The 27,038-nt window shown below is 41.7% G+C and overlaps 1 protein-coding gene across 9 annotated transcripts in view; it reads left to right on the top strand.

The window, feature by feature from the left end:
• The window catches only part of CHD7 (chromodomain helicase DNA binding protein 7), a 187,629-nt gene that overhangs the window by 107,152 nt on the left and 53,439 nt on the right, over positions 1–27,038 (top strand). For 5 of the 9 annotated variants that reach the window (XM_021089338.2, XM_021089337.2, XM_021089336.2 and 2 more), the window contains exons 4-8: positions 6,276–6,417; positions 11,773–11,910; positions 12,937–13,002; positions 18,589–18,644; positions 26,557–26,671. In XM_021089338.2, coding sequence (XP_020944997.1) covers positions 6,276–6,417; positions 11,773–11,910; positions 12,937–13,002; positions 18,589–18,644; positions 26,557–26,671 — 517 coding nt within the window. Of the gene's footprint in view, positions 1–4,727; positions 4,922–6,275; positions 6,418–11,772; positions 11,911–12,936; positions 13,003–18,588; positions 18,645–26,556; positions 26,672–27,038 lie in introns of those variants that run through there. The other 4 variants (XM_085022315.1, XM_085022314.1, XM_085022313.1 and 1 more) reach the window with 1 other exon arrangement.

The following is a 27,038-nucleotide window of genomic DNA, read 5'->3' as shown; positions in this document are numbered from 1 at the left end:
AGCAGAAACTTAGGGTGAAGGGTTGGTGTGTGGTCTTTAGGAACTGGGGGGGCACAAGGCATCTATTTCCAGTGAAGTATTTGGGCGCCAGGCTGGGTGGCTCAGCGCCCAAGGGCTGGCTGCCTGGGGAGGTGGGCAGAAAGGGGTCCTGCCCCTGCCCAGGGCTGCCTTGAGGGGAGTCTCAAACGCTGGACCAGCAGCCCGCTGCTGGGCCTGGCCTCAGGAACTCTGACTGCCTTCCTGTGAAGGCGTTGACTTTTGGGTTTCTTGTTTGTCATGCGGTTTGTTTTGGACTCTTAGCTCATTAGTTTATTCTGACACCTGCGTTTTATTACATTTCGGTTTAGCTGTGAAATAAAAATGTTAGTCTTAGGACTTTATTTAAAATGTTTTATTTTGTTGGATTAATTTTACTTTATGATGATCACATTTTATGTTGTCTTCATTGATCCTTTTAAACTTTTAGTACTTTTGTCTCTTTTTTAGTTGCCTCTTTATGATTTTACTTCCTTTTTCATTGCTTAAAAAACTTGGAGGAAAATCTGAAGTTGCGAGGTCAGATGCTTTTCTCCTACCAGCACCAAGCCCTTGGCCCTGGCCGCTCCTGTGTTTTTTTAAGCAGCTGAGATGTTTCCAGATCACCACAAGCCGCACACGTCCCATGCCATGAACACCTCTTACTTCTCATCCATAGCATTCAATTCTTTACTAAAAAGCCTTTTGAGTATATGAAATATAAGGATATGTTTCAGGATGTGTTGTCCTTCTAAGAGATTGTAGGGTGAGGCTTCGGCTTGAGTCCCTGAAGACAAATCTGTTTCTTCTTCACGACTTGAGCCTCAAGGGCGACTTTTCCGGAGTGAGGGGCTCTTCATTCCACGTCTGGCCTGAGGTTCTGTGGGACGGAGACGCCTCCTCACTATCCAGGCATCAGCACTGACTGGCTCTCTCCTTATATTACACCTGCTTCCGCAATATGGTTCGTTTTCACACTTTCTCTCCTTTAAGGACTGAGATCCTTAGGCTGATGCTAATCAATGTTGAACTGCATTCTGCTCTGTAATAAATCAGGGCACTTGGCTGGCTTTCCAGTAGGTTTTGGCTCTTTGCATAAAGTCTCCTTTAAAAAACCCGTGCTCTTACCACCTAAAAGAATTCGTTATTGACATGCTCTATCTCAGCTCGGACAAAGGTGTCCAGCCTCATCTCAGGTACTGTCACTCAGCCTGCCCTTGTGGACTCTTAAAGCCATGTGCCAAATACAGTCCTTCTGGAGGGTGGATTTTTTCGAGTGTCCCTCTGTGTGACACATAGTCCTCTCTGAGTCCAACAATTGTTTCTTGGCGTTCTCAGCAGGATGGTGTAGACTTTAACCCCTTTGGGGTAACTGTAGAACTCAGGGCTTGGTCTGGCAGAGGTGGCCTAGGGTCGCTTAGCCACGGACCCTGAGCATGTCCAGCTGCCTGTCAGTGTGCCTCCCTCTCATGGAGCGATGTGATGCGTAAGTACAGCTGGTAGAGGGACAGTGGCCCCTGAAACCACAAGCAGCATCCCCAGAAAGGCGTGTCCTTTCCAAGATGACAGGGGCATGCTTGGCTTCAGGAGGGGGTGGTCCTGCACCTTAGCTGCACCAGCAGTGACGGGCGATAAGGATCAGGGAGTGAAAGAACTTTGTGAGTAGGGAGGGGATGTATACAGAGGTACTGGTTTTGAAAAATTGCTAGGTTTTATTCTATTTTGCTAGTGTTCTCACCTCACTTTACTGAGCTTCGTAAAGATAGAATCTATGCGGGGTTTTCACAAATGAGTCAATGAGAAGAGCGTGTCAGCTGCACGTAGTAAGGGTTGTCTACGTGTTGTTATCACTTGTAGTTAAACTGTTAAGTTGATCGGCTGACGTTTATAAGTAACCAGCTTGACCAGGCATTCGAAACACAGAGATCACCAAGGCACCTTTTCTTCCTGAGCTTACAGGATGGTTGGAGAAGACACGCGCACACGTGCACGCGCACGCGCGTGCACATACACACCCATGCACACGCAACCCCCCCCCAGTGCTTTGGTTGTACCACATCGCAGTATTGCTACCATCAGTTTTATGTATTTTAAATATCCCATGTGTGGGGCCCATTGTGTGGGGTGAGGTCTTATCAATCCAGGCTTTGGCAGCCAGAAGAATGTTCTCTGAGTAAGTGATGTCAAGCCGAGCCCTGCAGATGGGTCCACTGGGGCACGGAGGTGGGAGAGGTGGGTGTTCGCTTTCGGGAGTGGGGGCTGTGTCTCCGCAGTGTGGTAGCTAAAGGGTTTGGGGTGGGGGAAAGTAGAAAAACGTCCGGGTTGCCAGTTGTAAAAAGTGCAGAGGGCGCGTATTGCCCACACTGAGAATCTCAGATGTTAAAATATGTGGAGCTGGATTTAACTGAACTAACCTGTCAGGTTTGCTTTTTTTTTTTTATTTGTCTTTTTCTAGGGCCGCAGCCACGGCATATGGAGGTTCCCAGGCTAGGGGTCCAATCGGAGTTACAGCTTCCGGCCTATGCCGCAGCCACAGCAACGCCAGATCTGAACCATGTCTGTGACCTACACCACAGCTCATGGCAACACCGGATCCTTAACCCTTAACCCACTGAGCGAGGCCAGGGATCGAACCCGCAACCTCATGGTTCCTAGTCGGATTCATTAATCACTGAGCCACAACGGGAACTCCCAGGTTTGCTTTTGAGCCAGTGCCCTGGTGGCGCATGGAGGGTGGGTTTGTGGGGGAGGTCTGGAAGGCAGGACCAGGGCACGAGCTAGGGGACACGGCAGGCAGAACCGGTCCAGGAGGGTGGCAAGGGCAGCTGTGACTTCTCTGGGCCTTGGGTGGGGCTGGGCTGGGACTGCCTGGTCTTCCTTGAGGTCCTTGAGCTGCTGCTGGTGGAGGTGCCACGCCACTCAGTGGCCTGGACCCCAGTATTGTAGTATTGGTTTAAGGTCCATCCCTTACTAATACCACCCCCCACCCTGCCCCGGAAGCCTCCCCTTTTGTGTATTCAGGCTTTCCAGATGGTGATATGGGTGGGGTGGGGGAGAGGGGAGGTGTCTGTATGGCCACGTTGTGGCTTTGACATTGTCAATGACTAGCTTTGTACCTTACAGATTAGGTAATGGCTGTGCCTGTGGAATTGTGTCTTTTCTCCAGCAGTTTGATGGATGTCCCTGCCTGTGGGTGGGGTTGGGGACAAGGCAGTGGGAGGCTGTGGTAATGGTCCAGGTGGGAAGTAACCATGTCTGAACCAAAGTGGCGCTGTGGGCGCAGAGCAGAGTGGCCCCCGGGGTTGTCTGTGTGCTTGTTCACTGAGCTGGCACCAAGGGAGGTTGATCAAGGTCCGTCCTTCCATTCATGTGTCTTAGATCATGTGGCTACCACGCAGCGGGGTTCTGTCTGTAAGTTGCTGCAGTTGGTCTAGCCTCAGTCAGTCTGAGCCACAGGCAGAGAATAGGCCCCTGCTCCCCGCCTTCCAGATGTGTGTGAATGATGCCGTTTGTGCCAGGCACCTGCAAGGTTTTCATCCATGATCTCACTTAAACCTCATAACCTTGGAGCAAAATACAGTTACTGACCTCCTTTTATAGGTGAGGAAACCGAGGCTCAGGACAATTAAGTGACTTATCCAGGGTCGCAGAGATCCAGGTTATGAGTGACAGAGTTGGAACCTGAACTGAGGCTCTCTGACTCAGATCAGAGCTCTTCACCCCCGTTACTCTCCTTGGCTGAAAAAAATATTCTGATTTGGGTTTTTTGGGGGCAAAGCAGTCTTAATGTAACTCTTCATTGAAAATCCAAATTAGCTTATTGCAAAAGAGTGGCAAAAGCAATGTAATGTAAATAAATTTATCTTGCCCTCAATGGTCTCGGGATGGACATTGAAGACTGTAGCCTTTTTGACTTCCAAGGGCGCTTTTGATTGGTGTGTTGATATCAGGAGAGCAAGGAAAGCCGTCGCTGTCTCTGAGCAATGTTAACTGTGTGGTGTGGTGACTCTAGGAAGGAAGCTTCCAGTCCGCAGAGCTGGGGGAGCGCTGCCCCGGCCACAGGCGTTTCTCCCAGCATTCGCAGAGATCCTGCCACCTTTCTTGGTCTTGGCGGGTCGGCAGAGTTTCCTCCTTGGGAAGGGCAGATGGAAAACCATTAGCACATCTCTCCCTCGGCAAATTGCTGTCTCCTCCTCCGACCTGGGCCCTAGCGGGCCCCGAGCCGGTGAGCCCTTCCCTCCTGTACGGTCGTTCACCCAGAGGGCGGCCACCCCACCAGATTCAGGATGTCCTTTGCTCCGGTGCAGCGAGGGCACCGGGAGAGCACTAGCCGCAACTTACTCTACCTGGCAGTGGTTCAACTCTGTGACAGGCCTACCTCTGATTTAAACAAATTTGAGAAATATGTAAAGTTTTGGAAGCAGTTTTGCACTGATTTGATAAAAGAAACCACAAAACACTGCAGCGCAGGTGTTGAGAATGTTTGAAAGCTGATTGAGGGAAGCAGATGGCTTTAGTCAGTGGCATCCAGCCAAAAGAGCAGGTGCTGGTCATGTGACCGCTGGTTACCAGGGTAATCTGATTGCTCTTGGCGTGCAGATGAAAGGAGAGGGGCCCAGCGTTCAGCTGTAGTATTGTATAATTTGTGGCAGTTAGAGCGGAAATAAATGCTGGAAATGGAGCCTCATAGTAGGGGAGACTTCTGTCCATGTAGCGTAAACACTAGGACAGTTGGATGAGGAACTGTTGTATGGATTTTTTTTTTTAATTTAAAAATATTATGCTTTCTGTGGATCTTTTGGGGGCTTAAAGTTTTTAGGACAATGCTTTTTTGTTTTTGTTTTTGTTTTTTAAATCAAAAGAACTCTTTAAACCTAGCTGCTGTTTGCTATAATCTTGAATTGTCGTAAGTTTTTTCCCTTATGTGGCTATTTACTATGCTAAGATATTAAGAGAACAAAATAAGAAGCTCTGAGTATTTAAGAATAGCTAGTTTAAGATGATGAAATATTTTCTTAATTCATTACAAAAAATGCCTTTAGGTGTGCGATTATATTAACAAGTAGTTTTGAGATATTTTATGTGACACATGCTTTGCTTAAGTAAAAGCCTATAGGTATCTTGGCCTCTTTTGTAGTAGTTGGGACTGAAAAGAAAATGCTATGTAATGCATTCTGGCAGCATACTTTTCTAAGAATTTATGAACTTAAATCAACTTTTCAAAGGTGTTTGAAATATATCTTCTGTTTTTAAAATGTATTAGAGTTTTAGCTTCTCTTGAAATGGTAAAAAAAAATTATTACTGAGGTTGGATTATTTTAAATGTTGGCTAATAAGTGGTAGTCAATATTGGAAAACCTTGGGGCTGGTTTGGAAAGTGGTGTGGAAGGTAGCACTAAGTATACATTCGAAAAGGATGGCAAATAAAGGTTCTAAAAGTGATGGTGAACTTAATTTTTTTTTCCTTATAGTTCATCCCTGTCTGTTGACTTCTATAACATCCAAATCCTATTAACATTTGACAGAAATGTACTATGGAACACATACTTAATTACTGGGATCGCTTTGCTATATTTTTGTATTTTGGAGACCTAGGTTTTGAAAAAAAGACTATTGTGACAACCTCAAAAAAAAAAAGAAAAAGAAAAAAACCTTAGCACCGAAATAAAGCTTGTGTTCACTTAGGAACACAGCATTAAGTAAAATTATGTAGGACAGGAAATTGCTATACATTTTGTTCTATTTTAAAAGGTTGTAAATTGGATAAAAACGTAGGTGGCTGGTATAAAAGAGGACACATAGTACTGGTCAAGGAAAGGACTGAAACAGGAGTGTTTAATACTATCTGCAAGAGACACAAAGAAATGATCATTATGCTCTAGTTTTCCTTGACTGTTTTAAAAAATATATTCTGCACCTTAAAAACAGGATAACAAAACTTCTTAACTGGTATTTTCATTATGGCTTGGTATATTGGCAGGAATTTTGTATTGTCTAGATGAACAAATGTACTTTGTGTGCTATTAGGAGTTTTTGCATGCAATTTCTTTTTAATTAGGTCAGATATTTGCTAAAGGTCATCAGTATGGGATTTTGGCATAAAAACTTAATCGAGAGTACTCTTTAACTCCAAGTGGCCAACATGCATTGATTTATCGTTATTGATACTTCAGGGATATGAATGTGGGAAATATAAGGCATGGGGCATGTGGAAAACCTCATTAAAAAGTGAACACTAAGTGATCCACTTTGAATTCTAGTAATAAGAAACCTGATTCAGAAGCAAGTGCTTTGAAGAAAAAGGTCAACAAGGGAAAAACAGAAGGTTCTGAAAATTCAGACTTAGACAAAACGCCCCCACCATCTCCTCCTCCTGAAGACGATGAGGATCCAGGTGTTCAGGTAATACCGTTATTCTGACCCCGAGCCTTGGTTGTTGGGCGTGGGTAACTTTAGCTGCGGATCAAGTACACTGGACCTGCCTGTCTTTGTCAGAGAGCTGCCGTGGCGATGGCCTTATTGTTGTCTGGAGCAGTATATCCAGGGTGATGAGTGCTGGGAGGCCACCCCGAAATTGAACTCCTGACTCCTTGGTTTGGCTCTCTTTGGCTTCTGTGATTGATAGATAAAACTGAGACTCTTCATTTATTCCTATCAATGTATCTTTTGATGTATCTTTACTATGTTAGTGCTAACATAATATTCTGGTTCATTGAAAGCTTTCATCTACATTTCTCATTTTCTCCCAAGTTTGGTTCCTTGTCAATTCCTTTATTTTGCAGAACAACAACAACAACAAATCAAGATGTAACCTGTAGCTCGTCTTAAGGTTTCTGACATCTGATGTCCAGAGTTGAGATGTATTTCCGTACATAGTAGAGTTGCTGTGAACAAGCTAATGACTTGCTGGATGATAACACTGCAGTTTTCTAGTATCCGATTCTCCTGACTTTTGGAGAATTTTATTGGAATCAGTTGAACAACTAGCCTCAAATAAACATCAGGAATTTAGGTTCTTATGAGTGGAACACGATGCCTTCGCTGATTGGACTCTTAAGTAAGGGGCCCTGACACGTGACTGTCAAACATTATTTCCTTGTTATGTTCCCTGGAAGCAAGCCAGTGTGGTCCCCTGGGATGGCTGGGAATGTGACTTCTGTGAGTGACATCTAAGTCATCAAGGAGCCATTACTGAGGATCCTGTTGGAATAGGAAGCCAGCCTCTAGAAGCCTTTTTGACCTTTTCTCATAGTTTAGTGCAAACTCACTACTGCTCCCTACACCTACCCATTTGCTTAAAAGTTAGAAAAAAAATATTTATGATATACAGCTCTATGCTAGAGAATTTCAGATAGTGTGTATGTGTGTGTGTGTGTGTGTGTTTTAAATAGAAGTCTTTGATAGCTGTAACTTCACAGAATGGCCTAACCTAAGAGCACCTGAAAGAGAGGGGCAGGGGGCGAGGGCGAGAACGAGAGCGAGAGCGAGAGTGAGAGAGAGAGAGAGAGAGTGAGAGAGAGAGCGAGGGGGAGAGAGAGAGAGAGAGAGAGAGAGAGAGAGAGAGAGAGAGAGAGAGTGAGTGTGTGTGTGTGTGTGTGTGTGTCTTAGAGTGAGTGAATATGCTTTGGTTTGGGGTGGTTCTATAACCAACATACCAGCACAGTGATACTGCTGGCAGTTTAAGTTAATTTTGTAATTTCCTCCTACTTTATGTATTAGTGGAAAAAAAAATATTGGGGAGGTAAGTAAATATCTTTTTTTTAATTGCTTAGGGAATTTTTTTTAATAATGATTTTTATTTTTTCCGTTATGACTGGATTACAGTGTTCTGTCAATTTTCTCTACTGCACAGCAAAGTGACACATACATGTATACATTCTTTTTTTCTCACATTATCATGCTCCATCGCAAGTGACCAGACACAGTTCCCAGTGCTATGCAGCAGTAATTGCTTAAGGAATTTTAAACTAAGGTGTTTTTTAATGGTTTTAATTTCACCCTTATGCTCACAGGTGTTTGTTGTTTTTTTTTTTTCCCCCAAATTGCCTTTGCTTAAACTAGAATCGTTATGCAATAATAGTATTTGGACAATATTAAGAAAACTTTCACATGTCAAGAAAATTCTGTTGTTCTTTCACAAATACTGCTGCTGTTTTTTTTAAAAAGCCTGTTTGCATAAATGCAGACTCAAACGGACTTCATGAAATAGTAGGTTTCTTTTTCCTTCTGAGTTTCAGTTATAGAAAAATGCTAATCAATGCAAATGAACATCGGTGCATCGCTCCTAATTGGCTGGTGCGAAACTGTCATGGGTTGAACAGCTAATACCAGTAACCACACAAGTCAGTCTTCCTCAGTGCCTTTGCTGTATCTCAGCGAACAGGAAGTGATGCTGACTACTTGTTTGTTGTGTTTCTTCCTGCAGCACATGCATAAAGGGCCTAAGGTTCTTTAGTAAATGTCATATCTTTTTTTTTCTTTGACAAACTAAAATTATGTCACGAAGTACTACAACAATGAGATTGTGGCAACACATTTAAATCTCTTCAGCATACCTGTTTTAACTATAAGAAGCTTTTCTAAATAATCCAGGTTTAATAAGTCGACCTGTCATTTTAGTGTTAATTCAAAAATTTTGAACTATGGTTTATATTTTATTTTGATTCCCCCAGATCTTTCAAATAGTAATAGTTTAACAGACCATGAAGAAGCATGGTATATAATAATTTCATTTTATATTGGGAAATTGGAAAAGGAACCCTGATATTGAAAATAAATGAACTTAATTATTATTTAGAAGGTAAAGAAGCCATATAACATTTAAAGTTTTCAGAAAATTGAGTACAAATTGTATTTGTACTCTCATGAAGTGACCTTGTATCCACTATTAACTAATCCTATTACTGTTGCATCAGTTTATAACACAAAGTTGATATGAGGAGAAACTATCTTAGGAGTTATATTCACCAATATTAAAAATTTCCGTTACAAAAAAGGAAAGTCCCTGGTTTATTATATGGAACATTTCTCTAATATCAGAGTGGGAATTAGTGAAAAGTGGGTTTGTTTTAGACTCCGTCCAAGGATATTTAGTGACTTGGAAGAATACTTGGGGGGCGGCGTGGCCCCAGCCACGGAGACCCGATAAAACATCATGGATGTGTAATTAGTAGCACATTTGCCTTACAGTAATGACATGAAGAGGAAAATAGAGTAATCCATTTCAGTTGAGTTGAATTGCTATATCAAATGAAATTCAGGTATTATGCTAAATTTTACCCAATTAAAACGTTGTTCCTGATAATAGTCTTTTATGTCTTAAAGAAATTGATAGACGTGGGGGATGGTAAAGTGAGGAGTAGTTATTCTAGATCCGCTTTGGAAAGAGAGGAAGGAAGCCACATAACGTAGCCCAGCTTTGGAGCCCCATTGCTTTCTGATTTTTCTTTGGAAGGTGGAACTAGTTATTGATGACCGTGTCCTACTAATTGTATTTGGCATCAGCATGTACCATGCGCTGTTTTAAGCAAACCCCCTTATGTGGTCTTCACAGTATACTTAGGAGGCCATTACTTGCACTGACTCTATTCTACCGACCAAGAGCCCAACATCCCTAAAATAACCCATCCAAAGTCGCATAGTCAGAGCATGGGCTCATTCTCACATGGGCCCTCAGTTCCAGGACCCACTGCCCTGGGCATGTGGGGAGGAGCCCTCGCTGGTTATTCTCTGTGGGGCTGAAGAGGAGAGGGGTCGGAGGGGAAGCCTCTGCCACGTCGCTGCTCCCTCTGGTCTGAGCCGCTAGGAAGTCTGATCATAGGATGTTCAGGGGGTGCTTTGTGCCTCTGCAGCCCTGACTGGAGCTGAGAGGTCACAGTCTCAACGACCCACCTGATGGTCCCATACCCAGTCCTGTTGTGAGCTGTTCACAGCCCCCTTTGAGAACAGGGAGAGCACAGACTTAATAAAATAAGATCCTTTGAGACCGGGTGCTGGGGTTCGTTGGTCCTGTAGGTCCACAGGTCTGCACGGTGGGGTAATTGCCTCTCTTCGCGTGGCTGTCCCAACTTTAAAATTTGCAAGGCTCCTCGGAAAGCTTTCATTTCATAATTCTTCGAAAAGCATTGGCTGCGTTTTACTCTTCTCAGTATTCTTTTTCTTTTCTTTGAGTGGTTTGCAAATTCATACGTTGTAATAGTCTTACATTGATCAGTGATTTAAAACTTACATGTGTCACTTTAGAGTTACCCTAGATTTTATTGCATACATATACTAATGAGATGCTTCTTTAGTTCTGTTTTTAATTGATTAACAAAACTATTTCTGTATCAATCAGGAAGGTCAAGCTGTCTAGAATTGTTTTGAACAAAAAGTAAAAAAAAAAAAATCCTTTCTTCTGCTCCATTCATTTCACTTCCTAGAATTAATAGATATGAACAGTTTCTTGTGTCTTTCCAGATTTTTTTCTGATATTGAAAACATATACATATGCATTTTTTAAAGCAAATATTTATTGAGTCATAGGGAAGTAAATAAGATACACAGTGTGTTTCTCTAGAGAAATTGATATGTTGATGGCCCACACATAGAATTGGATACATAAGATTTTTTGTGATCTTAGATAAATTATAAGGTACCTACTGTTAAGTGACTTGCTTTTCTTTTCATTTAACCATGTATCTTGCAGATATTCCCCAGACGGACCATGTGGCTTATTCCAAATGCGCTTGCTGGGAAGGGTGGGCGTGTTTTAAATGTTGATATGGCCACACTGTCCTGTGAAGGTGTATTGGGTTCTATAGTGACCCCTGGATAGGAGAGGACACATTTTGCCAGTGATCCTGCTAGTGCTCGCTATTAACAGTCCTTTACATTTTAATCAGAGCAGTAAAATATATAGGTAAAATTCCTTTTATAGTCACTCATAAATTCTGCCATTCAACCTCTTCAAAAATTTTCAGACTATTTATTTTAGGAACAAGATTAAAATGCAAACTTATTTAAATGGGCCTCTGGGAGGTTATTGGCACCTTGGATAATAATATAACAGTAGTTATATAGAACTTTATAACTCACAAATGATCTTCTGTTGCCTTCACTTTTTTTTTTTTTTTTTTTCTTTTTCTGGCCACACCCAGAGCATATGGAGGTTCCCAGGCTAGGGGTGGAATCGGAGCTGTAGCCACCAGCCTACACCACAGCTACCGCAACACAGAATCCGAGCAGTGTCTGCGACCTACACCACAGCTCAGGGCAATGATGGATTCTTAACCCACTGAGCAAGGCCAGGGTTCGAACCTGTGTCTTCATGGATACTAGTTGGGTTAGTTACTGCTGAGCCACAACAGGAGCTCCCTGTCTTCACTTTTTTGGACTTTTTGTTATGGGAAAAATGTTAAAACACACAAAAGTGGAGAGAATGGTCTAATGAATCCCTCCGAATCCATCTTCCAGCTTCCGTATTGCCTTCTCATTTGAGCAACTCACTAGCTGAGGGGGGAGTGAGATTTGCTGCAGTTTCTACTTCCCAGTTGAAGGTCACGTAGCTGGGAGTGGTAGGGCCACGGGCTGACTTCAGACCCCCCCCCCCCCCATCGTGTTTGTTTGCCATTGTGGTTGCTTATGTGATTTGCAGGGTTAAAGTCATCAGCTTTTCTTAAAGATTATTCCGTTTTCCGTCTTTTAAATGTACTGGGGACGTTATGCAGAGCATCAGTGATTGCTCTCTCAGCCCACCTCACTGGGTTTTTGTTTTAGAAGAGACGCTCCAGCAGGCAGGTGAAGAGAAAGCGGTACACCGAAGACTTGGAGTTCAAGATTTCCGACGAGGAGCCCGATGACGCAGACGCCGCGGGGAGAGACTCCCCCTCCAACACCTCCCAGTCCGAGCAGCAGGTGGGTGCCCAGGTGTGTGCTGCGTGGTTGCAGCGGGGATCCCAGAAGTTGGGTGGAGGCGTTGGCGGACTCTGTGCTGGGAATGTTCACCTTGTGTGGGTGAGCGTGCTGTGGGAAATGAGTTGTTTAGGAGGATCTTTCAAAAAGCCCTGTTCACTGAAATTTATTTTTGCACAAGCCTGTGATATGTAATTTGACACAGTTTTGGAGAATTAATGGTCTGTGATGAGGAAGAGTCGGAGGGAGCTAGGATGCAGAAGGCGGAATCTACCTCTGAGAATTCAGGACTGTAGCTTCTGGGACTTTAATAAACCACTCAAGCTTGTCTCCTGCTGTTAGGCACCGTAAGAGCCCCTTTATGAAATTACTGCCTTGTAGTACTCAGCAGGGCATACTTTATTCTCTGTGCAATGTAAATGATGGATAAAATAGTTTGTATAAAATATGGGTAGTAATGGGGGATTGATTATTGTGAATTTTTTTTTAAAGCCCTCTTCTTACCACTACTGGGCTTTAGTTAACAAACGGGTAACCCATTGGAAAATGTATTAAATGGCAGTTTTGTCTTTTATTTGGTAATTTGCGCTCTGTTAGGTTGTTATATAAGGTTTTATGTGACCTCCATAGATAAAAGCTGCCTACAATAACAGAGTGATGAGTATATTTACCCCATGGGTCCAGATGAGGAAAAGTTATGTCTTTGACTGCATCATGCAGAGATCATTTTCTCTTGGCAGCTGGAGTTTCTGAATGCTCTTTGGCTTTAGGGACCCATGCTAGTCCACGTAATTAAACCACGTAATCAAGAAGTAATAAACACAGATCTTCCTTTTGCCTTTCAGCCGAGGGAGATTTTGGTTCTTTTCAGTCGCATTTCGCACTGGTGCCTGTACCTGGTGATTTAAAGGGTGTGAACGCAAAGGGTGTGGAGGGAGGTGCAAACGAGAATGATTTCTTGCTCTTAGAGCTTAGCATGAAATGAATGTTTTCCCTTTGGAAATTCATTCCTCCTACCTTATCTTTCAGGAATCTGTTGACGCAGAAGGTCCAGTGGTAGAAAAAATCATGAGTAGTCGTTCTGTAAAAAAACAGGTAAGCACCATTTGGAGTTATCAAAACCTATGGTGTATGTATTACTCTTAAATTATTTTTTGTTTTATGATTTCCTTTTTAAAAATTTCACTATGGTAAAATTCAACTTCTGGCACTGTTTCTAATCCTGTCTGCTCTATTAGTCCTACTTAAATCTTTGGGATATTCAGCCCAAATGAAAGTTTATCCAACAATCCATGCTTTATGACCCCATTTAGAGTAGGCAAGAACACGAAAGTCTTAAAAGAAATGTTCAGGACTCTTACCTTTTTCATAAGTATTATTCATTAAAAAATAAATATGAATTCATTTACCTCTCATCTCTCTTGGGAAGGTATTCCCTCCCCCCGCCCCACCCCCCGCACCATGAAAACTCTGTCATTTTAGCAAGTAGATGTTTTCTCATACTTTTCATAACATTTTTTCCACATGCAATTAAGATATTCATTAATATTTTTTTGTTAAAGTGCAGAAAATACAGAACTATTTTCAGTGTGATTTTTGAAGATCGTATGACTTATCCTTCCAAATTATTCAGAATTCATGTTGATCTGCAAAGGTGAGCTCTAAGTACCTGCCACTAGCCTGGTGACCTTGTCACTGTGGTACACGTATACCCTGCGACAACAAAGTCTGGGAACACTGCATCTCCTTTTATCGATGCAGACTCCCCGTTTCCTCCCAGCCATTTCCCTTCTTACCCAGTTTCGGAAAATGCTTCGGCTTGGGGAATCACATAGACATGCAGGTGCATCTCCTTATTCCATCAGACAGTGTTAGGTGTCTCTAGAAAATGGTCTCCTTTACGGATAGGTCTCTGTCTTCTAGTCTGGATCATGGTGAAACGCTGAGTTGCTTCTTATTTGTTTTCAAGGTGGGTGGAAGTATCGCCTCATTGTTTTGACATGTAAAATAAGTTCTTTTAAAAAACGTAAAGGGGATACAGAGCTAACTTGCAGTGAGAGAGACGAGCAGTGGAGGAATCATGGGGCTTCAAATGAGCTCCGGGGTTTATCAAACAGGAAACCTTCACTGTTAAGTACTATCTAGTGATCCTTGAAAATGCTTTGGCAGCAGCAGTAAACGCTTTACCTTTGCCCCAATACTGTTTGCTTTTCTATTGTATTATTCAAAGTGTAGAGTTTTATCAGAAAATACAACTCTGGTCCTTCACAAACGTAATCAAAAGCAACATGTCAAGATGTTTTCAGATGGTGAGTTGGGCGTAGGGGTATGTGGAGTGGTTACCTGGTGACTCTTTGAACGTGAGGATTACATTTCTGTTGAATTGAGTGTAAAACCTCGACGAAATTTCCCACCTGTTCAGGCAGAAACGAGCCCTCTTTAACTAATTAGAAGGGTTGCATTTTTGTCCCTCTAATGACTCTAGCCCTGTTAATTTGCGAATTGTAGATATGTGGCACAATTTAAGTACTCGATGTACTTTAAAGAATAATCCCCTTCACTGAATTGAAGTGACTTGTTTGGGTAGATAACCTGTGGTTTGGATGGGGTGTGTTAATTTTCATTCAATTGCTTGTGCTTCCTCAGGCACGCCCAGCGGGTTTGGGGGCTGCAAATCATAATTAGCTCTATTATTCAGAGCTACTTAGACTACGCATGATGTGGGGCATTGCTTTTCCTTTCTGCTTTGCCCACTTTGGGGCTTTATTTTCCTTCCTCCTTCCCTTTAGAGATAGGTACCCACACTTTAGGAAGAGGTATTCCTACCATTGACAGATGACCAGCCTTATCTCATCACAGGAGATTAAAAATCACTATAATTGTACACAAGGGTGGAACATTTAGAGTTGGCGAATTTTAGGCTGGAGAAAATTAATGGAAAGTTTCACCTGGAAGGAGAGCCGTGCCATGAGGTAGGATTTAAAATAGGAAAGAGGGCTGGCTCCCATTGACTTGCTTGTAGATGACCGGAATTTCATAAGGAGCCATAAAAAAACCATTAGAAGCTCGCCAATATTAGCAGGCAGTAGCTTTTTAAACTGCTCATGTTCTCGCAATGGTTACTTTAGTTATCAGCTTTAGTAGCATTGGAGGAAAATGTGGCAAAGAGAAACAGAAGGAAATCTGAGATTTTCCTGTGGATTCGAGCTATGCCTGCTGGTCTGTTTCCTATTACCATGAATAATTGAAGAAGCAGCCTGGAGAAGGTGCCTTTGTCTCCCCCTGCAGCACTATGGAAACTGGCTCTGGCTCTCAGAGCCTCTCCAGAGTGGTGCTGACACATAGTGGGGACTCACTGGTTTGCAAATCAGCTGACCTCATCATTGTAGCCTCGGAAGGGTCATCCCTTAACGATGGACGAACCTCCCTGACCCGGCCCCTTGTGTTAAACAGGGATGGCTCAGGCATTTCTGTTATTCTAAACCCCAGTGAGTGTGTGTGAGAAGGGACCTCGGTGATAACTTGTATTTGAATTTCGAGGTAGATTTAAGAATGGACTTACAGATTGCATAAAGGGTGATTCTCTTGTTTTCCACATCTAGTCCTATGTAGAGCCTTCTCCTTTGAGTCACCTGTCTTTGGAGGGCAAACAGTTCAAACCCTTTTTGTATCAGAAGGTTAAAACATGTTTTGCAAGTGAATTCTATATTAACATGTCCTGTTTTCTTCCTGGGTAAACTCTGATTTGGTATCTTGGGTAGAACATACAGTAGGTTGGGCCAGACGTAGGAATGGATTCATACCTTTGCTTTATTGATAACCTTTATCAAGGTGCTTTCTCATTCTTGTGTGTGACTTACCAAAATTTCCACCTTTTCCACGTAGTTTGGCTTTGTTTCTCCAGTGTGACTGCTTAATTTAGTAATAGGATGCTTGTGAAAGGTCATACATTCTTTCAGGGTACAGGCCGATCGTTTGCTGAAGGGCTGTTTTTGAATCCTCCAAGTGACTGGAGGAGTGGATTTAGTGTCTGGTCTAGGTTTCTGTTTCGGGTGGGACAAGTATGGCTCAATATGTTTGGAACTTTTGATTTCATGGGAATAATGAGGATTTTGATAGACTACTTTGGGAGTCTAATGAAAAGATACGCATTACTTTAGAGGGCTTTCAAATTTAATGGTAACTGTCCTGGAAATAAATTTGGGTGTTCTGCGTGCACATACGTGTGTGTAGAATAGTGCCTTGACCCGGTTTTTCATTGGATACAGCCATTATAGAAAGACTTTGGGATACTGGAGCGGGGCATAGGGGCTGGGACTGTTTTCAGCTATCACCAGTCTGGTCAAACTGACTGCCATTTAGTGAAAAATTAAAATGTTGCTCCTGAGGGCTTTCGAATTCATGTACTTGTGTCGATTGTTTTGCTGTTGGTTAAGCAGAAGAGGCCAATGAGATCGTATTTATATGAAACGAAGGGCAAAAGAGCTCCGCTTACAGTTCTGGGGGTTAAGAACTGTGGTTGGTTAAACAAAGCACAGACATCGAGAAGAAATCGATTCCGGGACAATCCTGCCCCAGCTCCAGGTGCTCCTAAGCAGGTCTGACGGCAGCCCCTCAGACCGCCCCGGCCCCTCCTGTTGCACGTCTGCGCAGCCCATCCCCAGAGAAGCTGATCATGGCAGGGAAGTGTGGGTGTCAGTGAGAGTCAGGGCAGACAATGGATAGCTCCGAGAACCAGAGCTTTTTGGAGCAGAATTGAGACAGAGTGGAAACCATCTCTCTGTTCACTCTATGTGCTTTGATGCCCACTTAGAAGTTACAGACGGGTGAGACCATTTAGGATGAGGTGGAAAGGACGGTATGGGAGAGAAATCCAGAAGAACGAAATCAGGAAATGATAGAGCATAGACATGACAAAGCTTGGATTTCTTACTCCCTCAAAGGAACTTAATTTCGAAAAACCCTTTCAGAATTGAAAGAAATAGAATTAGCAGCAAAAACAGTAAAATCAGCAGACCAGATATTTGACTTCAATTTGAATTTCATGATAGGCTATGAGAAGCATCACAAGACCCAGGCTCATCCTGGCTTCCCATTTTCCCTGACTGTCTGCTAGATTACCTTTGCCTTTCTAATAGAATCTCCAGTTCTGTACCAAGATAATGTCTTGAAATGGTTGCTGAAATGTGGGAGTGGACTGGGGTAATATTAGGCTAGAAAAATGTAAGGTGGGTCATAGATGGATTGTTGCTTGAATGGACCAGAATTTACTTGTACAGCAATTGCAGGTTTCTGTTGCTGGCTTTTGAATGCATCCAGCAGACATTTCTTTTCATTTGGGCCAGTTGAAGTCTGGGGCGCTGAAGATTTCTGAATACATTGGTTTAAGAAGCTGCTCTGTGGTTATGACCATTTATAGACCTTTGGGGGCAGAATCGGTTATTCTTGGGTTTTGGCCACACTCCCGAACATCCTTTCTTCTTGTTGGTGATCTCTAGGCAGATGGAAAAACGGTTTAAAGTTTAGGTTTAACCAATACGCTTGAGAATTTTAAAGAAGGGTTCCAGTTCACCATCTCTGACAGTAGTTTGAAGATCAGGGATTGAGGGTAATCCTAGTCTCTTTGAACAGATGCTGTGCCAGTCTGTCATCCAGGAGACGTCTCTGCTCCTTTGTTGGGCCTCTGTCGTGTTCCAACTTGCCTTAATTTTCTCCGCAGCATCTCTGAGGCAGCTTAGCAGCCAAATGTGACCCTCAAGGCAGGTGCTCTTGTAAGAGTGTAAAAGCCATCTCGAAACATCTGTAAGTGGTGTTTCTGTTTTACATCCCTGATTTATCTGATCAAATGTTCCAAAAGAAAATTACACATTACGATTTGTTTAACAGCCTAAAACCAAAAAGGGGGGGGGGGATTGAAAGAGATGCTTAAAATATCACATGTCCGGGATCTTCGGCAGACACTACTGTAGGCAGGAGCAAGGGAGATACTGCAGATAATCTCGCCGCGGAACTCTCGACTGGGCTGATGCGTCATGATTTTAACCTGACCTCAATGTAGTATTTGGAGTGTTAATTTTATTTGGCTGCGATGTGTGTGAGACATCTTGTCTGAGAGATTTTTAATTGTACCATTGAGTAAAACTAAAACTGTGAATAGTGATGCACTGAAATTACAGCCCAGGAACAAGGTTTACTTTTATATGGTTTCTTGTTTAGAGTTATTAACTATATGGAGGAATAAATGTCTTTTAAATATTTTAAAACATTACAAAACCCACAATGTAAAGTTGCCATGAGGCAGCCAAAAATAATCCATATGGCATTCAGGAGAGCAGTTGCTAATTGGCTGCTCCCTGAGAAAATGGTACGCTTGGCGTCTACTTAGCACTGTGGGTTTGGCAGAGAGCCACGTTTGGGGTCAGGTTGTTGTGAATGAAGCTGCGTGTGGTTAGGGAGGAGTTAAAATGATTCATGTCTGCGAAGCCGGAGCTCGTGGGTAGAGCGCATGGTCTGTCCTCGTCCCCCTGGCCCCCCACCAGCTCACAACGTGCTCATCGTTCCAGAAACCTCCTACACGGCTTTTGTGATGGCTCTTTGTGTCCATATGGGAGTTCATCGTCACTTTCAGAACATTCTAGTAGATGGTTTCAAGTATGTGCCTGAAATTTCCTTTTGTTGCAGAAGGAATCTGGAGAGGAGGTGGAAGTTGAGGAGTTCTACGTGAAATACAAAAACTTGTAAGTAGACTCTGTGTGTGTGTGTGTGTGTGTGTGTGTGTGTGTGTGTGCGTGCACAGGCGCGCGCGTGTATGCGTTTGTGTTTTCTTTTAAATGGGGGCATATACTTTCAAGGAACCAAATTAAAAAGTAATTGGGAACTTTTTTTTTTAAATTGGCAATTGGGAAATTTTGGTTTATTTATGGTTTACGTAGTGGCTTGGAGACGGTTGCCTACTAACATATCTTTGATGTTTTATGATTTTATTTTTCTGCAAAACATGTAATTGGTACAAAGGTTGACTAGCTTTTGTGTATAACCGAGGCATTCTTTTTAGAGAAGATTAAAAACTCATATGATAATAGAAGAGTGAGGAAAGTAGTATCTGCCTGTCCTCTGAGAATGAATTTTGCTCTCTGGGCTCAGCCTCCCCACCCTCATCATTCCCCAGGATGCCTGGCACTTGAGAAGAGAACTCTGCTCTCAGGTGAAGGCTCTAGAAAATCGTGGTATCATTCACATTTGGAAATGCAGCAAGCTATCATTTTGTTGGTCTGCTTTTATGTGTAACTTTCGCTTAGTGAATTTGAATTGCATAACTTTCAAAAAACTGAATCAGAACTGCCTTGAGTTGTTGTTCTAATTGTAGGTGGAGGCAGGATACTAGGACCAAAAACACTTGGATGACGAGCAAGTGTAGTTTTAACCATCAGTTGTCATCCTACTGAGGAAGACTGAGGCTGTTTTCTAACCTGAATGACAATCACAGAACAAGGACAAAAATATATATATACACACACAAAACCGAATCACTGTGCTATATAACACACATCTAAATTATGTGTTGTATAAATTATATAAATTTTATAATTTTCAGATTATTTTTCCTTAGTAGGTATTAAAAATATTGAGTATAGTTCCCTGTGCTATACAGTAGGTCCTCGTTCATTATCTATTTTATATAAAGTAGTGTGTATCTGTTAATCCCAAACTCCTAATTTATCCCTCCCACATCCTATTCCCTTTGGTAACCATACCTTTTTTTCCCCCTGTGTCTGTGGGTCTGTTTCTGCTTTGGAAATAAGTTTACTTGTATTTTTTTTTTTTAAAGATTCCATATATAAGCAATATCATATGATATTTGTCTTTCTCTGTCTGGCTTACTTTACTTAGTATGATAATCTCTAGGTCCATTCATGTTGCTACAAATGCAAATAGCATTATTTCATACTTTTTATGGCTGAGTAATATTCCACTGTATGCATGTGTATGTATATGTATATATGTGATGTGTATATGTATACATACACATACCCCACATCTTCATAAATTCATCTGTCAGTGGACATTTAGGTTGCTTCCATATTTTGACTATTGTAAACAGTGTGCTACAGTGAACATTGGGGTGAATGTATCTTTTTGAATTAGAGTTTGTCTGGATATATGCCCAGGAGTGAGATTGCTGGATCATATGATAACTCTGTTTTTAGTTATTTAAGGATGTACCTCAAGGAAAGGAACTCAAGTACCATATTAATAAGTTCTGGGGTTTAAAGAGAGGCTTCAGGGAGCCATCAAAACAAGCCTAAGAAAATGTACCTTACCCTAGAAAATAAAAGCACCAGTGTCCTGGTTTCTGTCATTCCACCTTGTTGCACTTGGTACTGTGTTAGTTATCAGATGCATTAAAAAAAAAAAAAAAAAAAGTTCCTGTTGTAGTGCAGCAGTAACAAACCCAGATAGTATCCACCAGGACTCGGGTTCGATCCCTGGCCTTGCTCACTGGGTTAAGAGTCTGGCGTTGCCGTGAGCTCTGGTGTAGGTTGTAGACGTGGCTCCATCACATGTGGCTGTGGCTGTGCCTGTGGCGTAGGCTGGCAGATGCAGCTCTGAATTGACCCCTAGCCTGGGAGTCTCCATATGCCACGGGTGTGGCCCTAAAAAGACAAAAACAAACAAAAGATGTGTTTTGACGTTTGTGAGCAAAACCTTTCACTGGGTTAAAAGATGAAGGAATATCTTATCAGTGTTAGAGTTCAATGAAATGGAAAATGCTCCATAAACATGAGGTGTTGTCATCATTTCATACTTAGAGCGTGGTGAGTTTACGCAGGTAGAAGTGATGCATGTGCCATGGTTCATATAGTCTTACAAAGAGAGTGGGAAGGGCAGATAGGAGGAGACAGCAAAGTAAGCCAGAAGGAGAGAGTTCTCTGGATTTATCAAATCAGACTCATAGCAAAGAAATGTAAGTATCAAGTGCCGAGAAACGGTACCACTAGACAAGCATCCATTGCAGTCAGTATGTGGCAGTGGGGCCCGGGGTGCTTGAGGGTGGAAACAGCACCTTTAGCCTGTTCACAGCCCCAGTGGAGTGTCCAGTGTCCCTGCCCAGCCAGGGGACACGAGTCACCCTTCACCAGTCATGTGAGATGAGGCAAAAGCAGTGCTAGAAAATAGCTTTCCTTTCTGATATTGTTGAAGTCTAAGGGAAGTTAGAATTTCCATAAAATTAAATACTTTTTGGTTAACCTTTTCTTTTGACATAACTTCAGATTTATAGAAAAAATTGCAAAAATAGTACAAAGAATTCCTGCTTATAATTAAAAAGTGTCCTGTGGAAAGATACTTTGAGACTATTAAATGTGATTGTGGTTGGTGATTTACCAGTTTCACTGTTTTTTCTAAATTTATTGGTTGGGTTTCTACTGTAAGGCAGAGCTTTACCTCCTTATCCACCTGCTTATTCCTAGCTGTGTAGACTTGGGGAGTCTTTTTTTTTTCAGTGGATCATAATCTCTTACTGTAATATCATTGTTTCCTTGGCTTACATTATCCCAGACCTGGCCAGTGGGAGCCCCTCGTGCTGTCTCCTCCCTCCTTTCACCTGCGCTCACCCTTCTTGGAGCATTCCTTAGTTTCTGGCACCTGAGGATGCTCCTAACTCGTCTTGCAACTTCCCTGTTCAAGTCCTAGAGTCATTCATTTCTCCAAGGAGCCTTGGTTCTTTTTACTGGAGAAGGGCATTTAGAAGCCAAGATTTGGGTACTAGGTGTGCTCATTGCCACGTGGGAGTCATTGCTTCCATGCTTCTCAATGGATGGGGCTAGGAAGGGTGTGCACAGATGTGTGTATATGATACATATGTATGTATGACACCTATAAATACATAGGTTCCATGTAATACATATGTCCCATGCACCTCTACCTACCTACCTACCTACCTATAACGAAAAACAATGCTTTTATAATACTTCAGCACCACAGGATTCATTCTATTCTTTCTCCTTTAAATATTAATAACTCCCCCTTTGCAGCTAAAAGAAACCTCACTCTTATTATCCGTAATGTTTTCTTGTCAATCATAGAATATACAGGAAGTGGTTTCAGAATTACTGGACCATATTTCTGTGAAAAAGAAGCCTGCTAAATAGAGTTCATTCAGTATTTGTTTAGAGTTTTTTGTCTTTAGCCTGATGCTGTAGAGGCTAAATACTTTTTTCAACATATCCTCAGGTTGTTTCTTCTCCTCCTCACCCCATCCAGTGTGATTGTGTTATTTACTGGATTCTCAGTTTGGTGCATCTCTTTCTGTTTCTATTTGTATCTCATTTTAGCCTGCACCCCATTCTTGTTGAGGTTTTTTGTTATTTTTTTTTTCCCTCAAATTCATGAAACATGGTTCAAAAGCCAGAACTATACACAAAATGATACCCCAAGAAGTGCAATCCTCCCTTTCTTTCTACCCTATCCCTGCTTCTCCGTCTCATTGATCCCAGATTTATCCTTCCTATAATTTTTGGTGTGAATGTGCAGATAGATAGATCTTATGTATTATTTCCCCTTCTTTCTTAAACACAAAAGAATAGCATACTCTCAGTACATGTTTGCACTTTGCTTTTTTCCTCATAATTCTGTCTATACTAAGTTACTCAACATCAGTTCAGACGGTCTTCTTCATTCTTTGTTACAGCTGCGTAGTACTCCATTGTACTGCTGTGTCTAGCTTATCCACCCAATTTCCTATGCATGTGAACATGCAAATGGCTTCTGGTACTTTATAGTTACAGATAATGCTGTGGTATATAGTCTCGTGCCTGAATATTTTCAAATCATTGGAGGCAGAGCTTCAGGGTAAATTTTATTTATTTATTTATTTATTTATTTATTTTATTTTTTTGCTTTTCAGGGCTGCACCTGTGGCACATGGAAGTTCCCAGGCTAGAGGGCGAATTGGAACTGCAGCTGCCGCCCTATGCCACAGCTACGGCAATGCCAGATCACGAGGCCGCATCACATCCATGCCAGATCCTCAACCCAGTGAGCGAGGCCAGGGATCAAACCCTCACCTCCAGGGATGCTAGTCAGGTTTATAACCCATTGAGCCACAATGGGAAATCCAGAGCGAACTTTTAGATTGGGGCTGCTAGATCAAAAGGCTCGATCAATAGGAGTTCCTGTTGTGGCACAGCAAAAATGAACGAATCCAACTAGGAACCATGAGGTTGCGGGTTCGATCCCTGGTCTCACTCAGTGGGTTAAGGATCCGGCATTGCCGTGAGCTGTGGTGTAGGTTGCAGATGTAGCTTGGATCTGGCATTGCTGTGGCTGTGGTATAGGCCGGCAGCTGTGGCTCTGATTAGACCCCTAGCCGGGGAACCTCCAAATGCTATGAGTGTGGCCCTGAAAAGACAAAAAGACCAATTAAAAAATAAATAAATAAATAAAGCGTACATATATGTATGTAGTTCTGTTAGATTTTGCCCAGTTCTCTTCTGTAATTGTGTCAGTTTGCGGTCCTTCCAGGACCTATTTCCTCACCACTTTTTCCAGTGTAATGTGTTTTGTTTGTTTGTTTGTTTTGTTTTGTTTGCATTTTGTGGAAAATCGTATTTCAGTGTAGTTTTAACTAGCATTTTCTTTTATTGTGAGTAAGGTGGAACATCTTTATAAGTTTAATGGTCAGTTTTGTATCATGTTCTGTCAGTTGTCTGTATCTTTTGCCCATTTTTCTATTGTGCTTCCTTCAATTTTTAGCAGTTCTTTATAAACATTCTTTTTAATCCTCAGTCTCTGTTCTATGTTGCAACTGCCTTTCCCCAGTTTCAGTTGTCACTTATCTTTATTTATTGCTGTTGATTGCAGTGTAAGTTTAAAAACTGTTTTGTGTGTTTAGATTTGTTAACCTTTCACTGGGTTTAACTTTAGAGTCACAGTCAGAAAGCCTTTTTGAATACTCTGGTTAAAGACGAATTGGCCATATTTTCCTCTAGCTCTTGCCTGGTTTGATTTTCTGTATTTAGACGCTTGATCCGGTTGTTGTTTACTGTTGTATATGGTGTAAAGCCTGACTCTAATTTTATTCTTTTCCAAGTATTGTTGTTCCAGCACCATTATAAAAATGTCCATCTTTGCTTCAATAATTTGAGATGCAGCCTTTATCATGAACTAAAGATAAATATTTATTTGGATCCATATCTGTACTTTATTTTAATCTTTTGATCTGCCTGTGTCTTCATGAGTCAGTAGCACACTGTTTTACTTATAGAGGCCGTATAGCATGTTCTAATACCTGGTTTATCTAGTTTCCCCAAGATGTTTCCCTTTTAATGTTTTCCTGGATGTTTTTCCATGTTTTTTCTTTTTTTAATTTTTGGCCATACCCATGGCATGTGGAAGTTCCCGGGCCAGGGGTCAAACCCTCGCTGCGGCTGTGACCTGTGCCATGGCTGCGGCAATGCCGGATCCTTAACCTGCTGCACCACATGGGAATTTCCATGTTTATTCTTATATGTAAGTCCAGTATTAACTTGTCTATCTCCATTAAAATAGTTGTTAAAATTTTCACTTACATTAAGATAAATTACAAATTTATGATGTTGAGTCATGCTATCTAAAAACAAGCACATCTTTTTAATTGGTTCAGTTTGATTTTTTGTGTCTTTTAGGAGGGTTTTAAGTGTTTCCTGTACAAGTTTCACACACTTCCGATTAAATGTATTGCAAAGTATTTGGACTTTGTCGATACTATAAAAGTGGTTTTCTCTAACATTTTATCTTCTAACTGGTTCTTGTTTGCGTGAATGAAGACAGTTGACTTCTCTATGTTATTACTTTTGTATCCTGCCACATAACTGAATTTTAAGTGAATCATTTTATTATTCGAGTTAGTTTCCTAATTGATTCTCTAGGGTTTTCCAGTTACGCAGTCATATCCTACAAATCGAGACAGTTTTACTTATTTTCTAATTAGTACGCCTCTTGTTTTCTCTCATCTAACAGCTTTGGCTGATGCCCTGCCTAGGAGATTGGGTGGTCCTGGAGATAGTGGGCATCCTTGCCTTGTTTCTGATCCTAGTGCAGAAGCCTGGGGTTTTTCTCCATTTAGTTAAGGCCGAGTCACATGACTGAAAATTTCATCCCAGTTTACAAAAGGGAGAGCGGGCCTGGACCCAGCTGCTGAAGTGCCTGCGTCCGCCTCGTGGCCACCCCGGGACCGCGTTCCAGGCCTGCCCACCTTGGCCAACACAAGAGTGCCCACTGCCCACGTACCCTTTTCTGTCCATTAATTGAGAGACTGGACTAGGTTATTTTCTAAAATAGTATTTGGTTTGGATTATAACAGTATTACATATTATTTATTGAAAAATTGGAAAATACAAGTTGAAAGTAGAAAATAAAATGTTTGTGGTTTCACCACCCAGATAATTACTAACCTTTTGATGCATTTGCATCTAGTCTCTTGTGTGTATGTGTATACAGGGTTTCTGTTAAATTCAAATCTATGTGTGGCACATGTATTTAAAGTCCTTATCTGCCTCAGTCAATTGTAGAAGGACTAAACTGGCCCAACCTATGAAAATGTCCATTAGATGTTACATAAATAAAAAGGATGTGATAGTTAATGTCCGAAGACTTTTCCATATCATTCATCCTTTTTTGAGAGGTTTTATAGTAGTGGCTGCATAATTTCTGAGAGTTAGTAGTCCTTTGATTTTGAAAGCACCTCTTTTTTCTTAATGTCATCACCAGAAAGGGGCATAAGAGTTGAGGCTGTTGGAGGGCAGGGAGAGGATGATGGTATGAACAGATATTGAAATACCAAAGGGAAGTGTGTCGGAGGTAGCATAAACATTGCTTACGTACCTGTGAGTCTCGGGGATGAGAAAGGAAGGTGAGGCGTGCTCCGTCAGGGTCAGTTTGGAGAAGACAGTGCATGCTCGGGGTGGGCTGGGGGTGAGTCCGAGGGGCGGGACAGGGCGAGGAGTGGGTCAACATTAGGAGTGAAGAATTCATGAGGGACCCTAGGATATCATCTCAGAGCTCCTGGAAGAATCAGCCGGAAGAGGGGGCTGATTGGGAGCCGATTTTAGGGGCTTGGGGCAGGTGTTCGGAGAGCCGTTGGGCCTCCTTTTCTGCCCTGTGGCTCTAGAAGGAGGAAGTTAGGATTACCTTGGCTGTTTTAAACACGAATTCCTTCAACTTGACAAAAACGTTTTATTTCCCAATTAATGATAAAAGGCTCAAAACAAATCCATAATTAAGGCCACCCTGTAGCGCTAATGGTTCTGTATTGAAGTGTAACCCATTCACTCATGAAAACAGCTTGTTATTAGGTCCTTTTTCTTTTTTAGTGGGAACTGGTAAGAGTTTTAGTAAGGGAGCTGAAGGCTCAGGACAGAAGGCATCTTTTAGGCATTGTTACTCATTTTCTTCTCTCATTCTCAAACATTAGTAGGTATGTTGAATGTGGCTCAGCTTCTATGAGTAATTAAACAGGTTATTTTGTTATGACCTGTTTAGTTGAATAATTAAACAGGTTATTTTGTTATGACCTGTTTAGTTGGTTTTTTGGGGGAATGATAATGAACATGTGTAATAAAGGATTAATTATTTTCTGCCTGTTTCAAGTATATTATTTTATTCTTTTAGCTCTTATCTTCATTGTCAATGGGCATCTGTAGAAGATCTGGAAAAAGATAAGAGAATTCAGCAAAAGATTAAACGATTTAAGGCAAAGCAGGGCCAGAACAAATTCCTTTCAGAGGTATGAACAACCTGGTTAATTTTCTAAAGTACTAACATTATTAAAATGTTGTGAATTTTGAATATCTGGTCAGCAAATTATTAAGAAAAACTAGTTTGCCTCATTTGGTGCTGTTACTTGCATATTGGTAACTGGTTATTGCTAAAATAATTTGTAAACAGGAAATTTCTCATTCTTCCTGTTGCTTAGTCTAGAAGATACTGGTCCTTAAGATATTATGTGGAAATATGATGGTGTGATTAAATCTTGTAATGAAAGTACAGCTAGTAGACAGTGAAAAAAGTCAGTAGACAAAAGTTCTTTTAAGATCTAGCAGGTTAAAAACTCGACAGTACGTATTAAGTAAAAGCTCTAGGATGTAAAAGTT

Source organism: Sus scrofa, chromosome 4, assembly GCF_054392235.1.
Source record: "Sus scrofa isolate SSC_HxYL_T2T_F1_AM1 chromosome 4, Sscrofa_HxYL_maternal_Yorkshire_Landrace_v2.0, whole genome shotgun sequence".
Lineage (NCBI taxonomy): Eukaryota > Metazoa > Chordata > Mammalia > Artiodactyla > Suidae > Sus > Sus scrofa.
The sequence above is the reverse complement of the archived record's forward strand: the minus strand, read 5'-3'. Positions and strand labels throughout refer to the sequence as shown.